At 51.7% G+C, this 22,580-nt stretch overlaps 3 protein-coding genes, 1 long non-coding RNA gene and 1 other non-coding gene across 8 annotated transcripts in view; 3 read left to right on the top strand and 2 right to left on the bottom strand.

Annotated features, from left to right (window-relative positions):
* Positions 1–5,731, top strand: part of Rara (retinoic acid receptor alpha) — a 44,353-nt gene extending 38,622 nt beyond the window's left edge. For all 4 annotated transcript variants that reach the window (XM_021724202.3, XM_005321817.3, XM_021724203.3 and 1 more), the window contains 5 exons: positions 626–786; positions 1,023–1,199; positions 2,424–2,628; positions 3,429–3,587; positions 4,170–5,731. In XM_021724202.3, the coding sequence (XP_021579877.1) occupies positions 626–786; positions 1,023–1,199; positions 2,424–2,628; positions 3,429–3,587; positions 4,170–4,387 (920 nt within the window). In that variant the 3' untranslated portion in view covers positions 4,388–5,731. The remainder of the gene's footprint in view (positions 1–625; positions 787–1,022; positions 1,200–2,423; positions 2,629–3,428; positions 3,588–4,169) is intronic.
* Top2a (DNA topoisomerase II alpha) overlaps positions 1–22,580 on the bottom strand; it is a 323,275-nt gene that overhangs the window by 271,434 nt on the left and 29,261 nt on the right. The gene's annotated exons all lie outside the window — the stretch shown is intronic.
* Positions 6,840–14,006, bottom strand: Gjd3 (gap junction protein delta 3). The gene is made up of 2 exons (XM_040268806.2): positions 13,904–14,006; positions 6,840–13,118 (listed from the first exon to the last, which is right to left on the bottom strand). The coding sequence occupies exon 2, from the start codon at positions 13,112–13,114 to the stop codon at positions 12,236–12,238; it is 879 nt and encodes a 292-aa protein (XP_040124740.2). The 5' UTR covers positions 13,115–13,118; positions 13,904–14,006; the 3' UTR covers positions 6,840–12,235.
* On the top strand, positions 14,017–19,783 carry LOC144376037 (uncharacterized). Its single transcript, XR_013436035.1, has 2 exons — positions 14,017–18,666; positions 18,928–19,783. It is a non-coding gene; the product is annotated as an uncharacterized LOC144376037 (long non-coding RNA).
* LOC120884559 (U6 spliceosomal RNA) lies at positions 22,065–22,171 on the top strand. The gene has a single exon (XR_005726994.1). It is a non-coding gene; the product is annotated as a U6 spliceosomal RNA (small nuclear RNA).

Here is a 22,580-nt window from a genome sequence, read left to right as displayed (position 1 = left end):
TCAGCAGCCACCACCACCGTCCTGTGAGTGATTGTGTGTCTGGGATAATCGGCTGGTAACGACCCCATCGCTTCTTTAAAGCCGAGTGGTGTGTGCGGCTCAGCGCCCCGGTGATTTGTCAGTTCCCCAGCTAATGGACCGAGAGATTCACCCGCCTAGCCCCCCACTCAGAGGCTGGGGAGCCCTTGTACTCCCCACCTGCTCAAGGAGCTACTCTGAGCCTCTTAGTACTAGGGATCTTCAGGGAGACTGCCGGGAGGCTGGGTGCCGAGGAAGGTCCTTCTTAGGGGGACGCCAGCAAGCAAGGTACAGAGGAGGAAGATGTGTCCTGCGGGTCCCAGCTCTGCTCTCACTCCCGAGTGTAGGCTGAAGGGGGTGCTTGGAAGGACAGCGTGTTACTGGCTGGCTGTGGGGTGTGTGTGGGGATGGGTGGGGGCATAGCTATGGTCATGGGGCAAGATAAGGGCTAGAGCGTAGGGGATGCCTTTCCTGTCCGAGTGTGCATCGCGTGTCTGTGTGTTCGTGACAGCCAGGGTGACCTCAGCAGCTCTGTATGGTGGGAAGTGCTAGACCTGCGGTGGCCGCTGCAACAACAGCTCTCTAAGCCGCCCCTTGCCCTCCACAGCTGTGAGGAACGACCGAAACAAGAAGAAGAAGGAGGCGCCCAAGCCCGAGTGCTCCGAGAGCTACACCTTGACTCCGGAGGTCGGGGAGCTCATTGAGAAGGTGCGCAAAGCGCACCAGGAAACCTTCCCTGCCCTCTGCCAGCTGGGCAAATATACCACGGTAGGTGCCCCCTGGAATTGGGGGTGGGGAGCGCCCTGCAGGATGTCCCTTCTGGTATGCTTTCCTCCTCACGCCTGGCCGGGAGCCTGGCCGGATCTCCTTATCTCCCTTCTCCCCTCTGCTGCCACTGCCTCCAAGGAGCTCTCAGGAAGTGGAGGCTGGCTGGAGGGCAGGTCAGGGAGCCAGGCTGAGCATGGGTGCCACTAAGGAGGCCCTTACTCTCCTCCCTCTCCCAGAACAACAGCTCAGAACAGCGTGTGTCTCTGGACATTGACCTCTGGGACAAGTTCAGTGAACTCTCCACCAAGTGCATCATTAAGACTGTGGAGTTCGCCAAGCAGCTGCCTGGTTTTACCACCCTCACCATTGCCGACCAGATCACCCTCCTCAAGGCTGCCTGCCTGGACATCCTGGTGAGGGTCTGCCCCCCACTGTCCTGGGCACTGCCCTGTTCTTGGGGGATGTCCTCTCAGCTGAATAGTTGTTCTTCTGAATGTCCATATTGAATTGACCTGTCCAAATGCCCACCACCCAAATATCCACCTTTCCTCCCCCATGTGTCCACCCGCCCACTCATTTGCCTGTGTATCTGTCCCCACAGCCACTCAGCAGCTAATGTGTATGCATTCACCTAATCACCTTGCTCATAGTAAGATTCACCTACACCCATCTGGCCAATCCTTGAGCTGTATCGGGAGCCCGAGGTGGACACACCACTGTACCCTCTCTTGAGAACCACAATGAGTAAACAGAGGATACAAAATTGCTAAGTGCTGCCCAGAGGGAAGGGGAGGCTGTGTCCTCCCCATCAGAGAGGGTTGTGACTCCCTGGCCACCAGGGAAGATGTCTGAAAGGAGCGCCCTCTAGAAGTTGATAGAAGGGACAGGTGAGAGGACTTCCCCTTCCCAGGAGCAAAAAAGGCCTGCTGCTGGGAGACCATTCTGGATTCAGGGGACCGCAAGGCACTTGAAGCTGACAGGGTGGACTGAGCTGTGGTTAGAATGCAGGAGGTGGTAGTGGGAACTGCCCAAACCGAGGCTGGGAAGAGGACTCTTCTCCCTGTCATCCCTGACAAGGGCTCAGTCCACCTGTTCCCTTTCAAACACGTCCAGGGTGAGGCACCTGGGATTTGGTGAGGCTAGTGGGTGGTAGGCAGAGAGCGTGCTGTCCATGCGCAGCCACCCATCTCCATGCCCAGATGTGGAAGGCACCTGGTTCAAGTCAGGACACCTCGACTGAGCCTTGTCCTGTGAACTGTGGACACAGATCTTCCTAGTTCCCTGTCTCCTGGAAATTTGTGTCCCTCTGATTCTCTGTGGAGGCAAGATGACCTAGATCTGCACTGCCCAATACAGTAGCCACTTGCTCTGTGTGGCTATTTAAATTTAAATTAATTACAATTAGACTCAGGCCAGTTCCTGAGTTGCATTACTCACATCTCAATACTCAGTAGCCGCATAGATCTGGTGGCTACTGTGCAGGATGGTGCAGAGAGAAGCTTTCCATCATTGTAGAAAAATTCTGTCAGACAGCACTGCTCTGGCTGCCTGCCAGGTGGTCCTCTGGGGAATGCTGGTTATGTGTGCCAGGGGTAGATGGAGCTTGAGTCCCTGAACTTGTGCCTCTCTGCACCCAGATCCTACGGATCTGCACGCGGTACACGCCCGAACAGGACACAATGACCTTCTCCGATGGGCTGACCCTGAACCGGACCCAGATGCACAACGCTGGCTTCGGCCCCCTCACCGACCTGGTCTTTGCCTTCGCCAACCAGCTGCTGCCCCTGGAGATGGATGATGCTGAGACTGGGCTGCTCAGTGCCATCTGCCTCATCTGTGGAGGTGGGCAGGGGCCCGAGTGTGGGGGCCAGGTCCAGGGTGGGAGTGCAGGCCTTGGAGCCTTTGCAGAAAACTCAGACATCATCTGCCATGTTCCTCTGAGAGAGGGACACTGAGGCCTTGAGGGGCAGCAAGACAGCAGTGTCAAGGGCCTGAACCCTGAAGCCCTATTTCTTCTAGGGAGTTCAAGAATGAGGACTGGAGGGTCAGTCTGCCCAGGTTCAAGTCCTGGGCAGCTGTGTGACCTTCAGCAGGTTACTGATTTTTTAATGTTTATTTTTAAATTTTAACTTCTGGTTGTTGAGCTTTTCCGAGCCTGCTTCAGAGCCTCTGTTTCTGTCAAATGGGGTCAATAACAGTCGGTCTACCTCATGAAGTCGAGGTGGGGTTAACGTGGTTTTCAATAAGGCAGAGTGTGCCTACAGTAAGACCCGGTTCATGTTGGTTGCTGTCACCATCGTGTGGTGATTTCTGCAGCATCGTGCCTGGTGGGATTGGGAGCCTGCTGGGAATCCTCCCTCTGCTTGACAGTGGCGCTGCCTGTTTAGGGGTCCCAGACCCACAAAAGAGGCTGGTAGGGAGGGCTTTGATAACTCTGGTCCTAACTCCTCTTTGCTTACATGTAAGGGCCTCTGTTCCCACTGGGTGCTCAGAGACCCCCTGTCTTGTGGGGAGGTCTGAGGTACCCTCTGGGCTGCCCTAACTGTGGCCTGTTCAGACGTGCCCCCCAGTGGCCGATACTGGGAATGCAGTTGTGTGCTAGTTGAGGGCATCTGCTCAGGGGACAGTTCTGTGCTTCTCAGACCGGCAGGACCTGGAGCAGCCTGACAGGGTAGACATGCTGCAGGAACCACTGCTTGAGGCGCTGAAGGTCTATGTGCGGAAACGGAGGCCCAGCCGTCCCCACATGTTCCCCAAGATGCTGATGAAGATCACAGACCTGCGAAGCATCAGCGCCAAAGGTGAGGCTCCCTGACCTAGAAGGGTGTGGCCCCCTTCACCTAGCCTGGGACCTACTGTTCATGCCCAGGGTCTGGCCCCCAACAGCTTAGCTGGCAACAGCTCACCCTACCCAGACAATGTGCTGCTCATCTGGATCCACCTGTCCCTGTCCCTGTCTAAGCTACAGTTCCCCGAAAGGTCTCTAGCCAGATGCCTTTGCATGGTACTTCAGGGCACGGCTCTGGAAACAGACCCAAGGGTGTTGTCCATGAGCCAGAAACTAGCAGCTCTGGACCTCAGTTTCCCATCTGAGGAGTAGGGATGGTGATAGGTCTGGAGGTGGGAGTGGATAATCAGCAGGCCCAATGTCAAACCCAGGTAGGCAGTCTGACCCTGGAGCCCAAACTTGGTATCACTTTGCCCCATTGCCACAAGCCCCTGGACATGGGGTCTAGGAGAGCTGGTACATGTCAAATAACTAAGTCCCAAGTACAGTGTGTGGTGGGTGCCTACATTCCTGTATTGTCCTCCTGCCTCCCATGGCCCTCTCACCCTTGTTGGCCAGGGTGGGGCATATTGACCTCCACCTTCCTTTCCTGCAGGGGCCGAGCGAGTGATCACGCTGAAGATGGAGATCCCAGGCTCCATGCCACCTCTCATCCAGGAAATGCTGGAGAATTCGGAGGGCTTGGACACTCTGAGTGGACAGTCAGGGGGCGGGGGACGGGACGGGGGTGGCTTGGCGCCCCCGCCAGGCAGCTGTAGCCCCAGCCTCAGCCCCAGCTCCAACAGAAGCAGTCCAGCCACCCACTCGCCGTGACCACTGCGCCACTTGGACACAGCCCTGGCCCGTGCCCCGGATTTCTCTGCCTCCTACCAACCACGCAACCCTGCCAGCCCTGCCCCCACCGGCCTCCCAGACAGAACTGGGGACCTTCCCAGGGGACAGGAGGGAGGAGGCAGCAACTCTCTGGACAAAGGCCTGGGCCCGCGATGGACTGCCCTCTTCTGCAGCCTGGGCTGACGTCGGGGGCCAGGCAGTGAGCCAAGCGAGGACTGGGCCTGGACCTTGCGTTTGTCAAGACAGCCCTGCCCGCCTCGCCACATCTTCATCACCAGCAACGCCGGGACCTGGCTCCCCATCCTCCAAACTCAAGCCATTGCTCCCCGGTTGGGGAACCTCCCCCCGCCTCGGTTGGTGACAAAGGGGTGGCCGGGGTGGGGGGTTCCCCCTGTATATACCCTGCCATACCAACACCCAGGTATTAATTCTCGCTGGTTTTGTTTTTAATTTTTTTGTTTTGATTTTTTTAATAAGAATTTTCATTTTAAGCACATTTATACTGAAGGAATTTGTGCTGTGTATTGGGGGGAGCTGGATCCAGAGCTGGAGGTGGGTGGGTCCTGGGGGAGGGAAGTGGCTCAAAAGGGCTCCCGCTCTCCCTCTGCATCCCTGTCCCTCCAGCCCTCCTCCTCAGCCTTCTCCTCTTCAGTTTTCTCTTTAATACTGTGAAGTACTAACTTTCCGTGGCCTGTCTTCCCCTCTGTGCTGGGGGGCGGCCAGCCCCTTCCTCCCTCTTCCTAACCACTGGGTGTGGACAGTTTCGGGTAACCCTTGGAAGGAGGGGTCCTGGCCTTTGGCATCTGCCTCCACTCAATGACAAGTGGGGTAGGGGAAGGACTAGGGTCCCTGGGGACATGCAGGGTGCTTCTCTACAATGTCTCTGCCTGTCAGGGCCCAAATCATCCGAGCCCCCAGCCCCACTGTGAAGGGGCCAGCCAGGAGTTCTGAGCTGCCTCTGCCCCCAGCCTCACAGCCACCAGCACCCCAAGAGGTCCCTGGACACACACACACACACACACACACACACACACACACAGAGTTGATGGGCTGACACACTTAGCCTGAGTTCCTCCATCTCCCTGGCCTATCACCCAATCCTGGCTTGCCCTACACCCATGCCCCCTTCTTTTCCCGCAGGACGGGTGTATGGGGGGGTTCCCTTCCCTTACCCCTGCACCTCTGGGCTGGGGGAGCTGGCTCTGCCCTGCCCTCCTGGCCCCAGGTCTGGGGTCCCATCCCCCGGAGCCCACTGGCGCACCTGTTACTGTTGGACTTTCCACTGAGATCTACTGGATAAAGAATAAAGTTATATTTATTCTATACCTGCCTCGGCTTCGCTGCCTCCACTCCCTTCCCTTGGTGTCCAGGTAGGGGGCTTGGGAGGGGGGCTTCCTGACAGGCTTTAGGCCCCTGCTGTCAGGCACAGGCACGTGTGGGGTGAGCACAAGGGTTAGGCCTGTGTGCTGCTCAAAGCTGTCCTTCCAACAGGGTGAGGTTCTTTGGAGACTGATGGAGGAGACAGCCTGATCTTGTGCTGCCTGCAGTCAGAGAGCCCCAGGCTGGGAGTGGGGAGGGGAGAGGAGGAAAGACTTCCCCAGCCCTCAGGAACCTCCAATCCGAGGGAGAAAGCCAGTCCCTGGTCCATGGAGAACCTGAGGCTGAGCTTGGATCTCAGAGGAGATCTATTTTGGAAGTGACCACAGACTTGATCTTTATGGCAGGGGTGGCAGGTGGCATAGGGGTAGGGGTCAGGCCTTATGTCAACCTTTAAGAACATGAGATTGGGGTAAAAGTTCAGGCAGTCAGCCCACCCATCCCTCTGCCTTCAGGAAGGATTGTCCAGTCCTCCCCTATCTACTGAAGCCCATTTGTGGGCAGCAGGCACAGAGGAGAGTTTGCAGGAGAGCCTGGATGTTACTCATCCATATGTGTGTGGCAGACCCCAAGGGCCTTCAGAACCAATTTTGCCCATCCTTCAACCCAGAGAAGGCAGTGTCCCTGCCCCAGGCTCAACAGCGAGTTAGTAGCAGGTTGGGTATCAGTACTCAGGGCTCCCAATTCTTGTTGTAGGGCTCTTTACTGGATCCCTGGAACTGCGTTAGAAGAAACCTCATACAGGAAGCAGGGGTGGTGGTGATGGTGGGAGGAGGTTGTCTGGTCCTTTGCAAAGACAATCAAAAGGAGTCCCCCAGCAATTTCTACTTCTGCCACTAGGTGGCAGCAGCTCCTCACTGAAGTCACTGTTTACTGCAGGAGCCTTGGGAAAAACAGGTTTTCCTCCAGTAAATGTTTTCTAACACTTTATGAAACAAATAAAATTTAATAAAACATACCTGTACTTTCTTTTTTAAATGCTTTTTCTTTTTTTTAAGAGAGAGTGAAAGAGGGGAGAGAGAGAGAGAGAGAGAGAGAGAGAGAGAGAGAGAGAGAGTTTTTAATATTTATTTATTTATTTTTTTAGTTCTCGGCGGACACAACATCTTTGTTGGTATGTGGTGCTGAGGATCGAACCCGGGCCGCACGCATGCCAGGCAAGCACGCTACCCCTTGAGCCACATCCCAGCCCCACATACCTGTACTTTCAAGATCAATGCTTTCAAGATCAATATTCCATAACAACTGCAGTATAAAGGAGGAAAGGGGTGCTATGTATTTCGATGTGATGATTCGTGCTTTTCTTTTTACAGGGCCTTGCACGTGCTAGGCAACTGCTCTGCCACTGAGTTGCAGGCACCCCTAGACCTGTGCCTCTTTTTTTGAGACAGAGTCTCATTAAATTGCTGAGACTGGCTTCAAATTTGCAATCCTCTTGCTCAGCCTCCCAAGTTGCTGGAATTACAGGCATGTGCCAGTGTACACTGGTATGTGCCTATTTTGAACGAGGACACTTGGATTTAAAAGGAATAAGGTTGGCTGGGCCATGGTGCACACCTGTAATCCGAACAACTCAGGAGACTGAGGCAGAAGGATGGCAAGTTCAAGGCCAGCCTCAGCAACTTATTGAGGCCCTAGGCAACCTAGCAAGTCCTTGTCTCAAAGTAAAAAGTAAAAATTGCTGAGATATGGCTTGGTGGTTAAAGACCCCCCAGGCTCAATCCCCAGTAATGGGGGGGGAAGTAAGGTTAGAAGCCATTCTGTATAAGAAGCACAGGAAAAATAAAAAGAGCTGGGTGAATGTTGAAATAAAAACTGCTATATTCTGTGTATAAAATACCCTTGCAAACAAACAAGGAAAATCCTTAATGTTTCATGTGTAAAACAGAGTCAGGTACTGGGCTCAGGTAATTCAGAGGTTTTCACTATGTAAATCCCCAGTGGGACCTCCACAGGGAGACAGACCCAGAGGTCACAGACCCTGGTGACCAACCGCAACACCAGGCAGAGGTATCCACCCAGAGCCTTCCTGGAAGAGGTGGTCCCTCTCAGCCCTTAGGGGAAGAGGGAGGCAAAGTACAGAGTGGCAAGGAGAGTTGCATGGTCAGAAATTGTCAGCAGCTCTGACGTTTTAGCCATTTCCAATTTTTAAAAAAATATTTTTCATTGTAGATGGACACAATCCCTTTATTTTGTTTATTTAGGTTATTTTTATGTGGTGCTGGGGATCAAATCCAGTGCCTCACGCATGCTAGTGCTCTACCACTGAGCCACGACCTCAGCCCACCATTTCCAATTGGGATCATAGCAGCAGGAGAGGTGAGGCCACAGAGAGGTGAGGCATGGAGGCTGGGATGGGCTCAGGCCAAGGCCAGTTTAGGAGCTGGATGGAATCCTGAGGGTCCAGGAATGATGGTGTTTGGGTTGGACTTGAGTGGTGGGAACAGAGGCTGTGGGGGTTCTCCAGGTCCACCAGTGATCCCGGGGGCCTCTGAGGGGTAGTGAAAGGCAGACACAGGAGGAAGAGGCTAAGGGGGTTAAGCAGTGGGACCAGGCAACTGCTGACTTGTGGGACACAGGGGGTGGGGCTGGCCGAGCTAGTAAGGTTGCTGAGCAACTGAGGAAGTTGGGGTTGCTGTTGGGGCGCTCTTGCCCTGTGGCTCACTCCACGCCAGCCACACTCCAGCCACACCAGCCTCTTTCCATTTTGCCTCTGGGCCTTTGCACCTGCCATTCCCACCACCTGTATGCTCTTCTCGGAAACAGTTTCATGGCTACCCTTTGCTACAAAATTCTGAAGTGTCACCTCCTAGGGGTGTCACTCTTCTGACAACCAACTGACATGTATCCTGTACCCATTTACTATTATCTTCCTCTCTAGAAGATAAGCTTCCTGAGTGCATATGGTGGACCCCAACACATGCACCACACCATACAGCAGCCACCAACACTTGCCTTAGAGATGTGCTGGTCCAATCTGAGATGTGCTCTAAATAGAAAGTTCACACCAGCTTTGGAAGATTTCATGTAAAAAAAATGTAAAATATCTTTTTAATGCTTTTTAATATTGACAAGGGGTTGAAATGACACTATTCTGGATATAATGGATTAAAGAAAATCATGTCCTAAAACTAACTCCACCTGTTTCCTTTTTGTTTTTTAACATGGCTAATGGAAAACTTGAAAATATATAAGTAGTTCACATGCAATTTTTTTTTTCAGCCACACTGGAGATCAACCCCAGGAGCACTCTACCTCTGAGCTACCGCACCAACACTTATTTTAATTTAATAATTATTTATGGTACCAGGGATTGAGCCCTGGGCTAACCACTAAGGCACTTAACCAGTGAGCCACATTCCCAGCCCTGTTTTATTCTATTTTTTAAAAATTTGAGACAGGGTCTCACTAAGTTGCTTAGGTCCTTGCTCAGTTGATGAGGCTGGCTTTGAACTTGTGATCCTGCTGCCTCAACCTCCCAAGCTGCTAAGATTGCAGGAAAGCGCCACCACACCTGGCCCTAATCTTTTTTTAAATTTTCTTTTTTTTTTTTTTGGTGGTGCTGGGAACTGAACCCAGGGCCTTATGGATACTAGGCAAGCACTCTTACCAACTGAGCTATATCCCCAACCCTTTCAAATTTTATTTTGACACAAGTTCTACCTAAGTTGTCCAGGCTGGCCTTGAACTTGTGATCCTCTTGCCTCAGCTTCTAGAGTCCTTGGGATTATAGGTGCATATCATTGCACCTGACTCCTCACATACCATTTCATCAAATGATGCTGATCTATTTTTTTAATGTTTATTTAATCGTAGATGAACACACAGTGTCTTTATTTATATGTGGTGCTGAGGATTGAACCTGGTGCCTCATACATGTGAGGCAAGCGCTTTACCACTGAGCTACAGCCCCAGCCCCAAATGATGCTGATCTTGATCATTGCCTGACACATAGTATATACTCAACAAATATTTTTTGAATGACTTGGTCTAGAAAACAGCTGGACATCCACATCAGCATTGGTGTACAGGGGACCAGGCTGCAGACCCAGAACTGACTCTCATCAGAGAGATGGAGGTGTGCCCTGGGAGGCTGAGTATGTACTCAGGCGTGGAGATGTCAGCGGTCTGCAGACCTGTTCAGCTTCTCATCTAACACTTTTTTCTTCCAGTGTGAGTAGTATTGGGGATTGAACCCCAGAGGCACTCTACCACTGAGCTACAGCCCTTTTTAGTTTATTTTGATACAAGGTCTCCCTAAGTTGCCCAGGCTGGCCTCAAACTTTCCTTCTTTTTTGGGGCGTGGGGGTCGGTACTGGAGATTGAACCCAGGGGCACTTTACCATGAGTTAGACCCCCAGCCCTTTTTGGTTTTTGAGACCAGGTCTTAGTAAGTTGCTTAGGGCCTCAGTGCTGAGGCTGGCCTTGCACTTGGGATCCTCCTGCCTCAGCCTCGTAGTAGCTGGGGTCGCAGGTGGGCACCGCTGTGTCTGGCTTCACTGAACACACTTTATTAAGCCCTCTGTATGCACGAGGCTATGTATCACAGAATGGAGAGACAGCAAAGCCATCCTGCAGGGGAAGTGCTCTTCCCGGGGAAGCACAGGACTTAGGGTACCTGCTTCTTCCTTCAGGAAGACCCCTTTCTTGAAGGCGTCTATTTTTTCCCTAGTGAGACAAAAGGCAGGCAGGCAGGCATGAGCGAGGGGAGGACAGGGCTGCAGAGGGAGGCTGCTTCTGGCAAAGGTCGTCACATCCAAACTCTCGGCAAAAGCGGGCTAGGCACAGACTTGGTATGGTTTCTAGCACAGAAACCACAGGAAGGCCACAGGGCCAGAGGCCTTCAAGTGGGGCCTGGCTGGGCAGTGTTTCGGAAGGCTCATGAGGGGGCCGGCTTACCCCCAGGGCAAGGGTTTCAGCAGGGAGAAATGTAGACAGTCCCTCAGGCTGCTGAGGGGCACACAGAAGGGAAACTGAGGGAAAGAGCAGCGGGCACTCCAGAGACCTGGGAAATGAAGCAAAGCGGGGACATGGTGGTCAACAGCAGAGCAGGGTCGGAGCGAGTCCCTGAGGTGAGGTGAGATGGTGGCCCCTGGATGTGTCTCTTGGTTATCAATAGTGTCTTCACTGGGGTGGTGAAGGAGGAAGACAGATGGGGGGAGGGGAGAGACAGGCAGGTGTGAGGCAGCTGAGGGGACAGTCCTTTGAATGCCGGGGTGTGGGTGCAGGGGAGAGCTGAGGGGAACCAGGCAGGAGCCTGTCTCAGGGGCAGTTTCTCCCCAGGGTGGAGCCGAGAACAAGAAGGGTGAAAATGGAAGATGAAACAAAGACATTAGGCTGGGCACAGAGTCTGAGCAGGAGGATCACAAGTTCAAGGCCAACCTGGACAACTGAGACCCTGTCTCAAAAAAAAAAAAAAAAAATTAAGGAAGGGCTGAGGCTGCAGCCCAGTGGTCCTGGGTTTAGTACTAAAAACAAAACGGAACAAAAACAGGCAAACACTAGTCTGTCCTACCCTCCGGCCCATCCTACCCAACTCTACCTCCATGCAAGGGCCCAGTCACCCTGCCCCAGCCATTGGGTGGAGAGTGGGATGTGTTCACAAGAGATCTGCCCCTGTGAAGGGTGACTCCTCCCCGCAACTTCCCGAGTGTCCTCTCAGGAGGGGACACCTTCCTGGGAAGCCCTCAGGTGGGCTGGGTTAGGGGAGTGGGGAGACAGTCACTGTGGCTGCTGCTGGCATTGGATTCTGGCTATCCTTGCAGCGCATGTAAGTGATCTCACACACCCAGCTCCCGCAGGATGTACATTACACGTGTGCAACAATTCATGTAGGACATATATGTGTCTGTATGCACAAGTACACACCACGCATTGCTCACCAAGAGGTCCATGTGTCTATGTGCACCTGTATTCACAATACATTTGGGAGGGGTGTGTGTGAACACGTGTGTGTACCTGTATGCATACAGGGTGTTGACAGGCTCCCGGTGCACACAGCTCACACAGGTTTTGCGTGTGCACACAAATCTCACAGCATATTCATGTGTTCATTTGCGAACACTCACCAAGAACCCACATGGAAGTCACCCCTCTCTGAACAAGGAGAGCGCCTGGGAATGTTGGTATCACAGTTGGTTCTGTCCCTACTACAACCAGGTCACTAGCTGCCTTCCTCCCGTCCACTGCTCAGTCCCCTTGACCTCCTCCCTTCCGACCAGGATCAGAGCATCAAGGATCCGCCTTAGTTCATTCTCTGCGACCCCGGAATGGCTGCTGCCAGTGGCACCTGCGCGCACTCCTTAAGTGCTATGCCTCCCCGGGCCAGTCCACCGTGCTCAGGCAGGGTCCCGCGACAGTCCTTTCGGAAGTCTCTTGCTTCTAAGGCAGGGACCCCGGTGGTGGGGTTCGGCCTGGGATCTCACCGTCCACACAGGGCAGGGACCGCCTCTAGATGGTCAGGTCCTGACGGACAGTGGCTAGTGACGCCTTGCTGCGGCCGCTTCCGCCCTCGCCTTCGCTGTCACCGGCCGGTGCCGGGTGCGCATAGGCGGGTGGGGCGTAGGGATCTGGGTCGGGGCGCTGCGATGGCAGGGCGGGCGGCGGCGGCGGCGGGAGCAGCTTCCGCGCCTCCTCGTGCGCACGGTTGCAGCGGTTGTCGCGCTCTCCGGAGCGCGGGCGGCCCTTCCAGAGCAGATGGCCTAGCTCGGCCACGCTGAGCAGCGCCGAGAGCAGCCCCACGGCGAAGTAGAAGACCACGAAGACCGTTTTCTCGGTGGGCCGGCTCACGAAGCAATCGACGGTGTGCGGGCAGGGCGGGCCAGCGCACGCGAAGTGCGGGGCCACACGGAAGCCGTAGAGCAGCGCCTGGCCGCCCAGGAAGGCCAGCTCGGCCAGGAGGCGCAGCGCCACGCTCAGCAGGTAGCAGCGGCGCGTGCGGCGAGCGCGCAGGGCGCAGGGTGCGCAAGAGCCCTCCGGGCGCCCGCGCGCACACGGCGCTGCACCCTCCGCGCCGCCCGCCTCCTTGCTGGCCTGGTGCATGGAGTAAATGACGAACAGCACCGGCGGCGCGGAGAGCAGCAGGATGTGGAAGAGCCAGAAGCGGTAGTGGGAGACTGGGAAGGCGCGGTCGTAGCAGATCTGGCGACAACCCGGCTGCAATGTGTTGCACACAAACTCCTCTTGCTCGTCCTCGAACACCGCGCCGCCCACGGTGGCCAGCACCAGGATGCGGAAGATCAGCATGACCACCAACCAGAGGCGACCCACCAGAGGCGATTGTAGTTGCACCGCGTCCAGCAGTGAGCCTAGGAACGCCCACTCTCCCATGGTGCTGGGGATGCAGAGGGTAGTAAGAGGCAGGGACTGATGGGGACCCCAGCCCCTCCCACGCCCATGGGGTGGGAGTCAGTTTTCTCTAACTTCAGAGTGCACCAGGGGTCAGAGAAGCCTGGTGCAGCAGGGTTTTGTGGGAGTGAATGAGTTAACAGCGGAGCCCAGGACAAAGGGGTCTAAATGGAGGAGGTGATTCCCTAAGTTCTCTTCTTTCTGAGCTGGGAAGCAGCATCCCGGGAGTTTAGTCAGGGCCTGCTTGGGCCTGCTTGGCCTGCTCGGCTGGCCCTTATACTCCTCCAGATTTCAGACTTTGGGGAAGGGACTCTGTAGATGCCCAGGGCCAGCCCTTGACTTGCACTTATGGAAGCTGAGGCCCAGTGGCCATGTATGCACCAATGCTGGCCATCCGCAAGGGCCATGCCTGGAGTCCAGGATGCCAGGCCCCATTTGGGACTCCTGGGAGTGTTGGGGAACAGCGGGCAGAGCCACTGAGACCTTCTTCTTTCCCTGTCCACCATTCCTCTTGTTCTGGGAACCGCAGGGAACGCCTGGTGGGATCAAGGGGCTAATACAAAAGCAGCGGCCACTCCTGCGACTCTTCAGGATCCCTGTTCTGGGTGTTGCTGCCCATTCCTAGAACGGTGGTGGGAATGCGGCCCAGCCTCCTCCCGCCTCCTGCCAGGCATCCATCCTACAGAATCTCCAGAGAACCTCCCTGATACACAGTCCTAAGGGTCCCCCACAGCCCCTTGGTGCCCCCAGACCCATAGCTGACCCACTCACCAGGGGTTGGGGTTGAGGTGTTAGAGCCAAGAGCAGGACCTTGGGAGACAGCTGGGACCTGTTCCTCCTGGTCCCTCTTTCATTTTCCCTTTCGGATTTGGCTGGGATGGATGACAGGACAGGATAGCTGAGAGGGGCTAGCTCTCCTCCTTCTCTTAAAGGGACAGGGTGACCCTGATGGCTGGCTCCACCCTGGGAACAGATCCAAGGCCACACCCCTTGCTGGGCTCTGCCAACCCTCCCTTTCCACCTCTCCCTCACCCCCTAGCTGGGTCTCCATCTGCAGAAAGGCATAGGGTTAGTCAGAGCCACATCTTTTATTGAAGGAGCCAGGGGGTTCATGGAAGCTCTTCCTCAACAGACGCCCCCGACTAGAAGCCTAGATCTGCTATAAATGTTCCTTTTGAAGGTGGTCTTTGGTGCCAGGAGGAAGTTCTTACTGGTGTTTAGGAGGCAACACACATCTAATGGTTTCTGGTTCCAGCTCTGCCACTTCTTGACCTGGATAAGTCATTCCACTCTTCTGGGCCAGGATCTCCATCCAAGGAAGCTGGGCCAGCTGACCCCCAAGTTTGGTCTGGCTCACCATCTTAATGCTCAGGTCTCAGCCATGTTACAGAAAACCAAAAGCCCTGTGCTTGGAAATGTCATGTGGAACAACATTAAGGTATCCAGAGTGACTGGCTTTGGTAGTTAAACAAAGGCTTTGGCTTCCTTTCTGCTTTTCTGTAATTTCCAGATTTATTATGTTGACCATGTTATATTATAAGCCTTTTCGTCCATCAGGAGGCTCTGAATCAATGGTCTCCTACTCTTGTAGGTGGCAGGAGAGGCTGTCTCATTGGGGAGGGGAGTTAGGAGGACTGATGGGGGCCTGAGCAGCTAGGGAGTCCTAGGAGTCTGCCCAGCTAGCACACTGCCCCCGCTCACTTGCTGGACAGGGCCTGGAGCCTGGACACACCCATTTGCTCATTCAGACCTCCTACCAACCCTGGCAGGAGGGCACTCTTTACAGACAGGGAAACTGAGACTCAGAGAGTCTAAGCTACTTGCCTGCAGTCATGCCACCAGTCATGCCACAGCAGGTCCTGGCCTCACACTCTGCCTGACTGGTTCTTAAGCCTGTCTGTCTTTCCTCTGACCTGGCTGGGATTCCCAGGTGATGTCCCAGAGCCTGCCACGTGACATTTCCTCTTTCAGTTAGCCACAGGGACCTGCATGGTTTTCCATTTGCTGATAGGGACCCCCTGGTCTGCTTTCAGGAAGGGGTGGGAAATGTGCCCTTCACCCCCACTGGCTCAGGGGCGCAGCCCAGCCTGGAAAAACTTAGGTGAAGCCCTGCGTGGGTGTGCCGGGGGAACCTCCCACCCTCCTGCAGGGGTGCCTTGGGAGTGGTCCTGGGTGGGGGGTGCTGCCCTGGATGAAGGCCAAAGGGAAGAGCAAGTGATAGGGTCTCACATTCTGAAAACAGGATGTGTGGAGGGGGCACTGCTGACCTCTCCCTCCCCATTCTCCATCTATCCTCAGCAAAGTTGCTGCCCATGCCCTGTCCTCAACCACAGGGGTTCAGGGTCACGCCTCATCTCTCCTGACTGTCCAGGATGGTCCCTGCCCCATCCCTGTGGCCCTGCTGGGTCAGGCCATTGGCCCAGCCTGGAAAAAACCCCAACTCCTGTCTGGCAGGAGTGCAAAGGGAGTAGAAAGGGGCTGAGGTGTGCAGGGGGGGGGGTAGAGAGTCATCCTGCACTGTTCCCTGGCCCCCAAAGTCACAGGGCCAGACATAGGAGACGCTATAATCTCCAGGGCCCATCCTCCTTCTCAGATAGTGCTGTCTGGGCTGGGAGAGGTGTCGCTGACAATGCCCAGAGCACTGGCCCCTCTTGGCCCTGCTTGAAGATGAATACAGCCCTTCCTGCCCTGCTCCAGTCTGTTCCAGACACTTCACCCTGGTCTGCTGGGATGTGGAGACACTTCCTTCATTAGTCACAAAGGGGCACACATAATGCAGCACGCACATGTTTGCACTTATCAAGTTAATACCATGCCATAGAGAGACATAAGTGTATTTTCTTCTCCTACATCCCTTCAATATTTTAAAGTCTATACCGAGCCGGACACCATGATGCATGTCTGTAATCCCAGCTATTTAGGAGAGTGAGGCAGGAGGATCCCAAATTCAAGGCCAGCCTCAACATCTTAGTGAGACCCTGTCAAATTTTTTTTTCCGCAAGGGAGGGACTGATCCCAGGAACACCCTACCACTGAGTCACATCCCCAGCCCTTTTTATGTTTTTTTACTTTTGAAATAAGGTTTTGCTAAATTGCTCAGGCTGGCCATGAACTTGTGATTCTCCTGCCTCTGCCTACTGAGTTGCTGGGATTGCAGGCAGGGGCAACCAGGCCAAGATCTTCTCTTAAAATAGAATAAAAAGAGCCAGGCATGGTGGTGCAGGTCTATAATCTCAGCAGCATGGGAGGCTGAGGCAGGAGGATCTTGAGTTCAAAGCCAGCCTCAGCAACAGCAAGGTGCTAAACAACTCAGTGAGACCCTGTCTCTAAATAAAATACAAAATAGGGCTGGGGAGTGGCTCAGTGGTCGAGTGCCTCAGGTTCAATCCCTGGTAACCCCCACCCCAACAAAAAATAAAAATTAATAAGGACTGGAGATGGAGCTCAGTGGTAGAACACTTGTTAGCAGAAGGCCTTGGGTTTGCTACCTACTGCAGCAAAAAACATCTTCACAGGAAAGCTGCCTTTTAGTGAGTGAGGCTTTCCCTAGTGGCCCTACCTGAATGTAACCCCCTACTTCCTACCCCTTCTCAGCTTTATTTCCTCTGCACTGATCACTACATAACATACTTTATGTTTTTCTTATTTATCCTGTGCAGCATCTACCCCGGCCTCCCACACTGGCACCTAGGCTCCATGACTGCAGGCTTTTTGGGTGGGCAAATGGATGAAGTGGAGTGGGAGGGTGCAGATCTATATATCCTGGGTCCCACCCACAACTACTCTGGTCTCTAGAGCTTGTGCTCCACTTAAGTGGCCAACTCAGTCTCAGGTCTATACTCAGAATTTGCAATGCGGGGCAGAGAGGAATCAGAGAACCCCTGTGGTTGAGGGCAGGGCATGGGCAGGAGTCCTCTCTGGCTCAGGGGGCCATGTGCCAAAAGCCTGGGCAGGGAAAGATAGGGAGTGGGCAATGTGCGCAGGTGGTTGGTTCTGGGCTACTTCATCAGGTACTTCTGCAACCTCCCTCTTCTCCCCAGCGCTCAGCCCCAGGCTCCCAACTAGGGCTCTGCGATTTACCTACAACTGGGACCCGCTTCCTTTTCCCGCTTTGACTCCTCCTTTGGCTCTAAGGTTATTCAAGACTAGGCTTGGCTGTAGGAGCAACAAGAACTGTAGAACACCGCTTTCTCGCCAGGAAGGGAGACACAGGGCAGGCAGCGTCGCGCGGATTGGGCCAAGCCCCTCCCTACAGCGCTCTGGCTCCCAGAGAGGCCGAGGGCTGCCACATGACCTGTCTACGCGAAGTCATTGGTTAGGACCGGCTCTCTAGGCCCTGTCTATCCGCAAGGGAGCCTGGGAAATGTAGTCTTAATTCTAGGGGAACTTGTACTCTCTCACTGTCCTATATCTGTTTCTGGCATTGATCCTCCACGCTGAGTCGGGGCGTCGGGGACACTCAGTTTTCTCCAAGTCCCTGTCCCTGCCAGCTGCCCCTGTATAGTTTCTCCTGGAGGAAGAGGGAAACTCCTCAGTCTGGTTTGTCACCTCGTCCCCAGGCCCTTCCAAGTGACTGCACCTCTGGCCTTTCTTCATGGGCCTCTGCCAAGCTCCATCCTTTCCCATCCTTGGGCAGAGGGGTCACTGCCTTCCAAAAGGAGGCCTCTACCTATCTTTTTCCTCCTTTTCACCCATTTTTTAGGTTACACATATAGCAAACTTACTCCGGGGTGGGTCCTGCGTTGGCTCATCTGACAGGCTAAGAGGCTTGGGAGTCGCTCTCTTTTCTTGAAAGCCCCAAAAGAACTGACAGGTGAGAGAAATGCTCTGAGATTAAGAGTGGGGAAAGGCTTGAGTCTTTTTTTTTTTTTTTAATATTTATTCTTTAGTTTTAGGTGAACACAATATCTTTATTTTACATTTATGTGGTGCTGAGGATCGAGCCTAGTGCCTCCTGCATACTAGGCGAGCGCTCTACCACTGAGCTACAACCCAAGCCCCAGGTTTGAGTCTTTTAAGAAGCATCTTTCAAAGTCCTTTTCCCCCCATACAGCCTTACATGGCCCGTTTGTGAATGTCAAGACATATAAGCAGTCACAATCCCTGGCCTGTAGCCAGGGGTCCTGATCCCTATCTGTCACTCCAGCCTCATGATTCTAGACCTGGAGTGGTATTGAGAGAGGTCTCCAAGATTTCTTCCCTTCCAGAAGTTCTCAAGGAGGATGATGCAGGGTGGGATTTCCATCAGGTCACCTCCAGGTCAATTGACTGGCTGACCATAGGTGACTCCCTCCCTGAAAGCAATTCTCCTGTGCCCAAAGAACTCGGCTTGGAACAGGTCTTAGAATCAGATTACTGGGTGCAGAAGACAAGATCACTGTAGATAGAACCTCTTTTCGTCCAGCTAAAGTAACATTTATTGGTATTTCTTTTGACACTCACCAGGATGTACTGGGGACGCCTTGAGGCCGGTGAATATACTGTCTGACTCAAAAGAAATGCAAATCTGACCCCTGAAGGTATAGAGGAAAAATGTAAGTTGTCGTGGGGGGAGGGATACAAAAATGATACAAAGCTGGCTTTGAAAAGCATTCCTCAGCTTCTTATAAACTTAAACATGCACTTGCCTGGATCAGTGGCAAACACCTGTATTCCCAGCGACTAGGAAGACTAAGGCAGGAGGATTGCAAGTTCACGATCAGCCTGGGCAACGTAAATAAATTTATTTTGAGCCTGTCTCAAAATAAAATTTATTTATTTTTTTTGAATTTTAATATTTACTTATTTTTTCTTAGTTCTCAGCGGACACAACATCTTCGTTTGTATATGGTGCTGAGGATCGAACCCGGGCCGCACGCATGCCAGGCGAGCGCACTACCGCTTGAGCCACATCCCCAGCCTCTCAAAATAAAATTTAGAGAAAGGACTGAGATGTAGTTCAGAGGTAGAATCTTCTTGGGTTTGATCCCCAATTAAAAGAAGACAAAAAAAAAGGATTAAATGTACACTTAACATATGAGTCAAAGATTCCATTCCTAGGTATTTACCCAAGAGAAATGAAAAAAGTATGTCTGAAAAGGATATGTATTCTAGTGATCAGAGCAACTTTATTCATAATAGGCCCAAGCTGGAAACAACCCAAATGTCCGTCAGCAGGTGAACAGATAAACAAATCCATGCAGTGGAATCACATTTAGCAATAACATGAAAAAGGCACTCTTAGGGCTGGGAATGTAGCTCAGTTGGTAGAGACCTTGCCTCTCATGCACAAGGCTCTGCGTTCAATCCCCCCAGCACCACACACACACAAACACACACACAAGGCACTATTAATACATGTAAAAGGGATGAATTTAAAAAAACCACTCTGCTAAATGAAAGAAGTCTGAGATAAAAGTGGTCATATTGTGTGATTCTATTCATATGAAATTCTAGAATAGGTAAAAGTAACCTCTATTGGTGGAAGTCGGGTCAGTGTTTGGGGCCAGGAGTTGAGGAGACACATGTTTTGGAGTGATGGAAAGACTTTATATCTTCATCGTGATGGTGATTACACAGGATATATGTGTGCCAAATGTCAATCTGTACAATTAAAAATGGCTGAATTTTGTGTATGTAAATTATACTTCAATAAAATAAGAGAAAAAAGCAGTACTGATCTGTACTGAAAGTCTCTGATGGGGAAGTGAAAACACAGAGTAAGACTGTCATCCTCGTCTGAGTCTCTCTCCCCTTTTCTAGATGGCTCTTTCCTCCCCCTTCTTCTCTTCTACCCTCCTCCTCTTCCCCTCACATCCACGCTGGTCCTCTTATCCCCCTTTATCATCTGCTTCTCTCCAGTTCTTTTACGAAATAAAGTAGTTTGTCTTGTCCTAACAGTTTGAGTTTGTAATTCAGGATAAGGACTTCTGTGCTCAAACTTGTGATCCTCCTGCCTCAGCCTCCAGAGTCACTGAGATTACAGGCAGTGTGCCTCCGCATCTGGCCTTGTGTGCAAAGCTTGGTCAACATTGGCTGTGGTGCTGTTGGGCAGGTAGTGAAGTCTTTGGGAGGTGGAACCTAGTGGAAGGAAGGTAGGTCATGGGGGTGTGGCCTTGAAGGGAATATTGGCTCCTCCCTCTCACTTTCTTTGTATCCTGGCTGCTCCAAGGTGAGCAGTTTTCCCTACCACACGCTCTGCCTTGCTACAGGTCCAAAGTGACTGGGCCAAGTGACTAGAGACTGAAACCTCTGAAACTGTGAACCAAAATAAATCTTTCCTCTTTTTTGTTTTCTCAGGTACTGGCAATTGAACCCAGTGATGTTTAACCACTAAGCCATATCCTCACTTTTTTTCCTCTTTAAATTTTTTAAAAATATTTTTTTTAGTTGTAACTGGATACAATATCTTTATTGTATTTATTTTATTAATTTATGTGGTGCTGAGGATCGAACCCAGGGCCTCACACGTGCTAGATCTACTGCTGAGCCACAATCCCAGCCTTTGTATTTTGAGATAGGGTCTCACTAAGTTGCTGAGGCTGGCCTGTAATTTACAATCTTCCTGCCTCAGCCTTCCAATTTGCGAGATTTAACTTGTTTATCTCAGGATTTTTTGTCACATCAATGGCAAGTTGACTAACAGCCTTCAAGTTCAATTTATACAATGTGTCATTCTGGTTATACACTTAGTAATTAAGGTATAGAATAAGAATAATACTTTTCACTTATTCCTTCTTTAATTCTTTCTTTTATTTTTTGAGGGGAGTACTGGTGTTTGAATTCAGGGGCAGTCGACCACTTCGCCATACCCCAACCCTATTTTGTATTTTATTTAGAGACAGGGTCTCACTGAGTTGCTTAGTGCCTCGCTTTGGCTGAAGCTGGCGTTGAACTCACCATCCTCCTGTCTCAGCCTCCTAAACCACTGGGATTACAGGCATGTGCCACCACATCCGGCTCACTTATTTCTTAATTTCTAATTATAATTTTAATGATCTAAACTTGCCTAAGTTATAAATGATAATTATAAACCTAATTGATGAATTTTTAGACACTTCTAAAAAATTACTAAATTGCCTGATGTGACTGACCACTATCACAAGTAATATCTTCCTATATATTAAAACAACTCTTGCAAACCTAATAAACTAATTTTACAACTGTGGAATTGCAAAGTCTTTAAAATTTTACAATGTGGGCCAGGCATAGTAATGCATGCCTGTAATGCCAACAACTTGGAGGCTGAGGCAGGAGGATTGCAAGTTCCAGGCCAGCCTCAGCAATTTCATCAGGCCCTAAGCAATTTAGAAAGACCCTGTATTGAAATAAAAAATAAAAAAGGTGAGGGGGTGTGGCTCAGTCATTAAGTTGCCCTGGGTTCAATGCCAATACAAAGGAAAAAAAAAAGTCAAGACTGAGACAGGGCTGGGTGGAATATACCTGCCTGTAATCCCAGCTACTTGGGAGGCTGAGGCAGGAGTAGCTCAAGTTTGGCAATTTATCAAGACTCTATTCCAAATTAAAAATTAAGGACTGGGGACTGGGGGGTGGCTCATTGGTAGAGAGCTCACCTAGCATGCACGAGGCACTGGGTTCAATCCTTAGCACCATATAAATGTAAAATAAAGATATTGTGTCCACCTAAAACTAAAAAATAAATTAAAAAAGAATTAAGGACTGCGAATGTGGATCGGTGGAAGAGTGCTTGCCTAGCATGCATAATGCCTGGGTTGGATTCTCAGCACCACACCAGGAAAAAAAAAAAAAAAAAAGTAAAAGGCTGGGCATGTAGCTCAGTGGTAAAGTTCACTCAACTCCACTCTTGAAATGAGTGGATATTGTGAACATATTCCACATTTTCTTTGTCCATTCACTTATGAGATGTGTTTACCGTTAGTACTGCTGTGCTGTAAACAAACTGCACAAGTTGGCATTTAAAATATGATGACAAGTGCTCGCTTCGGCAGCACATATGCTAAAATTGGAACAAGACAGAGAAGATTAGCAAGGCCCCTTCTCGCGGATGACATGCCAATTCGTAAAGTGTTCCATATTTTGTTGAAAATGCAGAATTTTGTTTAAAAATAAATAAATGATATATGACAATGTAAGTGCATGGAGAATTCTAGGCTCTCAGCTCCCAGTGTGTAAGAATGTAAAAGTAGAACTCTGTGCCACTGATGAGTGCGTGGCTGCTGTTTACCCTTTAAGTGGCCTGTTGAGTGGAATTACACCATGTGACTGTTAAGCAATGAAAGGTTAGAAACCAACTTTTGATCTGAAAAAAGATGGCATGATTATTCTGTGACATAAAGTATAAAGGTTCCTTGCCCCTCACCCCAAATCCTTGCAGCATCTGGATCCCCAGAACCCAGGATTGAATACAGGAGTGACCCCCCACTGAGAGACATCCCTAGACTTTTTGAAATTTTTAAAAAATTTGAGACAGGCCCTCGCTAAGTTGCTG

This window comes from Ictidomys tridecemlineatus, chromosome 3 (genome assembly GCF_052094955.1).
Source record: "Ictidomys tridecemlineatus isolate mIctTri1 chromosome 3, mIctTri1.hap1, whole genome shotgun sequence".
In the NCBI taxonomy this organism is placed as follows: domain Eukaryota; kingdom Metazoa; phylum Chordata; class Mammalia; order Rodentia; family Sciuridae; genus Ictidomys; species Ictidomys tridecemlineatus.
This window is presented reverse-complemented; position numbering and strand designations above follow the sequence as displayed.

Excerpts from the sequence above, each read along its gene's own strand:
- Gjd3 (XM_040268806.2), bottom strand. The coding sequence starts at position 13,114 with ATGGGAGAGTGGGCGTTCCTAGGCTCACTGCTGGACGCGGTGCAACTA.